The following is a 4,160-nucleotide window of genomic DNA, read 5'->3' on the forward strand; positions in this document are numbered from 1 at the left end:
CTGAGGGTCCAGATAATTAGTATTTTAGACGTCGCGCCGTGGAGGGTGTGAGACAGAACCTCCTGTAAGACATTAAGTTTTCGGCCGCGATCCGGTGAATGGGAGACGCCAGGCGGCGACAGAGCTTCGCATTGGGACAGTCCCACAGGAGCCGCTTTCAGGAGATGGACGACCCCTTCATAACCTGTTTAGACCGAGTGTAGCCCAAGCCCTGGAACCCGCCGCTGCTTCAATAAAACCGAGTCGGTGATGGGTCACACAATGAAGCAATTCCTTAATTATTCCCCCCAAAAAGTTTATAAACATTTTGGAAGTTTAATCCACCAATTACCACACATTACACAATAGGTCGGTGCACATTTAGAAAGTATCTGGAGCAACATTGATGCGTGTAAACTACAGAGTTACGGAACAGGCGCTGGGATGCGGGTTTAATCTCACTCAATGCGTTAATTCTCCACCGGAACAGACGTGATGGGCCGAATGGCTGACTCCTGCGCCACGATCGGCGAAGTATTTCTACCTTGGCTGATTGAAGTTATTTAGATTCTGCAGACTTGCTGAGCCGGAGTTGTCCTGGCAGCTGGTAATTCTGAGACAGTTACAGGAACTATCCATCACCAACTGGGACACGTCCCGTCCCGCCCGCTGGAGTAAGCATTCATTTTATAACTTCCTTGGGCTGGTCTGTCCTGTTGCCGGTTGTAGAAATAATCAGCCTCCAAAGATCGTAAACAGTAAGACTGCGTCCGAATTAAATTGCTCTCTTCAAAGATCTGCACCCCTTTCTAATGTGGAATCATTCAAAATGTACTTCTGTTAACACAAACATTCATTTTGCGGTGTTTTACAAAGTAATTGCAAACTTGAGAGGTCGTCCCAACGCACACGCATTCTTCACTGATGAGCTACCTGTTGGAATGCAGGAATTTATATTTAAATTTGCTCCTTTTAATACTTGCTGAGGTTGCATGAGGGTTTTGTTTACAACTATACTTGGGATAAATTATTTTGTAATAAATCGATTGCTTGTAATTCATTAGGCGAGGAGGATGGTGTGAACTGGGTGTTTCATTTGCTGAGTTTTAAAGTGGCCGGGTCTATCTATATACACGTGTGTAAGGCTGAGTGTGAGTGTGATCTCAACACCTCCAGGCAGCTTCACCCCCCGAGCAGGGAGCTGGGGCTACAGTGCGATCTGTAGTCAAGACTTTACCCAAAGCTGCGTTTTCACTCGGTTGGACTCCTTCCAGAAGTGACGTGACGATGCCGTCGCCATGGCAGCCAAACAATCTCCAATAGAGAAACTAACCGCAGAGAGTTGATTGGCACGTGGTAGAGCTGTCAATCAAACACCCCCCCCCCCCCCACACACACACCCAAAAAAGAAGCGCCCAGCTCCTAAACACAAAACCAAACACCTGCACTTAGAGATTTCAGCGGATTTCAGTGAGTATACCGAGTCCGAAGTGGGGGGTTGTTTCAGGAGTGGGCAGTGGCAGGATTAGAACTGCAGGCCGTTTCATAACGCAGGTATTTAATTAACTAAAAGATAAATTGGATGAGAAACAATTGCTCAGACACTAATTTCATAACACATCGAACTTCCACAAAAGCAGTTGGCAGCAAACAGAATCTGAAATAAATGTCTAACAAAATTAAGAACATTTCAATTGCATTTTTAAAAACATATCTAAAAACCCGTCCTGAAATCTGGATGCACTTTTTAAAATTAAATTATTGGCAAACTGTTTGAAGATCAGGAGCGGTTCTCCTGGACGCCGGGCGCTCCTGCCTTAACGCAACACTTAAATTATTCGAGTCGTATTTCGCGTTTATCACGGGGTCTTAAAAATCGCACCTTTTTTTTTACACCGAGTGAAAATGGTGCCCTTCATACCAACTAGCAATCCATCAGGACCTGTCCCGAAGTGAGCTGCGATTGGCTGTCAGCAGCTCATTTATAGGCCGTCAATCTATATCACATGGATAGGTGTCTATTGACTTCTAACGGCAGGACAAGTTTGGCAGAGGAGTTTGCAGCAGTTTTCGTGATCGCTGTGTCTTTTGGGTTGGTGGAGTTGCCTCGGGGACTGTTGTTTGCTTCCTGTCTTTTTTTTTCCGCTCCTAGCTCGTTTGGCTGAATGTATAGCATGATGGAAACCGAGCTGAAGCCGGCTGTTCCCCCATCCAACACGGGGACAGTCGGCAACTCGGCTGCCGGAGCCACGGGCAAAAACGGCGGCAGTAACCCCGACCGGGTGAAGAGACCCATGAACGCGTTCATGGTGTGGTCTCGGGGGCAGCGGCGGAAGATGGCCCAAGAAAACCCCAAAATGCACAACTCAGAGATCAGCAAGAGGCTCGGCGCTGACTGGAAACTTCTATCCGACTCGGAGAAGAGGCCGTTCATTGACGAGGCGAAACGCCTGAGAGCTCTGCACATGAAGGAACACCCGGATTACAAATACCGACCCAGGCGCAAGACCAAAACGCTCATGAAGAAAGACAAGTACTCTCTGCCCAGCGGTATCCTCAGCCCGGGGTCAGTCCCGGTCAATAGTGGCGTCGGGGTAAGCCAGAGAATGGAGAGCTATCCTCACATGAACGGCTGGGCCAACGGGACTTACCCGCTGATGCAGGAACAGTTGGCTTATTCTCAACACCCGGGTATCAACAGTCCGCAGATCCAGCAGATGCATCGCTACGAGATGGCCAGTCTCCAGTACAGCCCCATGATGTCCACCGCCCAGAGCTACATGAACGCGGCGACCACCTACAGCATGTCCCCCGTGTACGGGCAGCAAAGTACACCAGGCATGGCCCTGGGTTCCATGAGCTCGATGGTCAAGACGGAGCCCACCACGCCTCCGCCTCTCACGTCCCACTCCCGGGGCGCCTGCCTGGGCGATCTGCGGGATATGATTAGCATGTATCTCCCTCCCGGAGGAGATGGAGACCCGTCTTCTCAGAACAGCAGACTTCACAGTGTCCACCAGCACTATCAGGGCACAGCCATACCCGGCACAGGGGTGAGTGGGACAGTCCCTCTAACCCACATCTAACGCAGGAGAACTGATCTCAATGTCGACAAACTTTTAGCATTCGAGCAAAAAAAAACAAATGATTTGGTCCCGCCTGCCCATCAGACTGAAGTTGTTGTGTGTGAGCGAGTGATATCTGGAGATTATCTTTTAAAAAATGGTTTCTAAATGCTGAAGTTTTCCCTCTTTTCTCGCCAGTTGGGACAATCATCCTTTCTGCACGAACGAGACTCCCTTTTAGATGCCAAGTTTTATGTGAAAAGGAAGCCTTTCTGAGACTTTCAATGGCTTCAGATATGAACTGCAACTTCTAGAGGAAACAAACTTTTTTGAACTGTCTAATTTGTGTACTTGTAAATAGCTGTTCAATAATGTGGCACCTGGCTTGATTCAAAATCACGCGGAAAAATATACCTTGTAGGGTTTGTGTTTTAATCTTTTCTCCCTCCCCTTTTGTTTTTAGCTTTTTAAAAGACTGCGGGTCACAACGCAAGTTTTAATTTATAGTATCTTTTTTGTTTACACTTTTGATGCTTGTGAACATTTTAAACCTCTATATCTGGACCCTCCAACCCCGCCGTCTCTGGATTTGTGAGTTTTCATGGGTGGAGTGTTCTACCATATCGGTTGAGTAACTATATTGAACAAGCAGATATCCTAGTTTACTAATAAGGCTTCTTGTGTTTTTAAACTCCGGCTCCTGTTCCTGAAATGAGGATGAATAAATTTTTACAAAAATCACACGACCCGGATGTTTTGCGTTCCCTGTGCAAGGTGGGACTATCGGTGAGTCTTTTCAAGGATTAACTGTTTATATTAATCTAGATGGATCTTTTGAACACATTAAATGTTTCCTGGTTACAATTTAAATTACTCGAGGGCTGGATTTATATCATGAGTTGTTCCTATCTCTCTAGGTTCAGTAATGTAAGGCCTCTGAAACATCGGCCAAACGCTCCTCTTGAGACGTATTTGCGAAATACCTGTTTGTGAACATTGGGGGGGACACAATGGGTGATCTGTTTGCTTTAGATCGGCTGATACTCACTCCCGTAAATAGCCGATAATGAGCAATAACGATCTCCAAATCGCTTGCAAAGTTTCCCCCATTACCTG

At 46.9% G+C, this 4,160-nt stretch overlaps 1 protein-coding gene across 1 annotated transcript; it reads left to right on the top strand.

The window, feature by feature from the left end:
* Positions 1–1,393: 1,393 nt before the first annotated feature.
* On the top strand, positions 1,394–3,839 carry sox3 (SRY-box transcription factor 3). The gene is made up of 3 exons (XM_052022009.1): positions 1,394–1,449; positions 2,132–3,032; positions 3,243–3,839. Exons 2-3 carry the CDS (start codon positions 2,145–2,147, stop codon positions 3,318–3,320), a joined length of 966 nt encoding a protein of 321 aa, XP_051877969.1. The 5' UTR covers positions 1,394–1,449; positions 2,132–2,144; the 3' UTR covers positions 3,321–3,839.
* Positions 3,840–4,160: the final 321 nt, after the last annotated feature.

This window comes from Pristis pectinata, chromosome 8 (genome assembly GCF_009764475.1).
Source record: "Pristis pectinata isolate sPriPec2 chromosome 8, sPriPec2.1.pri, whole genome shotgun sequence".
Classification (NCBI taxonomy): domain Eukaryota; kingdom Metazoa; phylum Chordata; class Chondrichthyes; order Rhinopristiformes; family Pristidae; genus Pristis; species Pristis pectinata.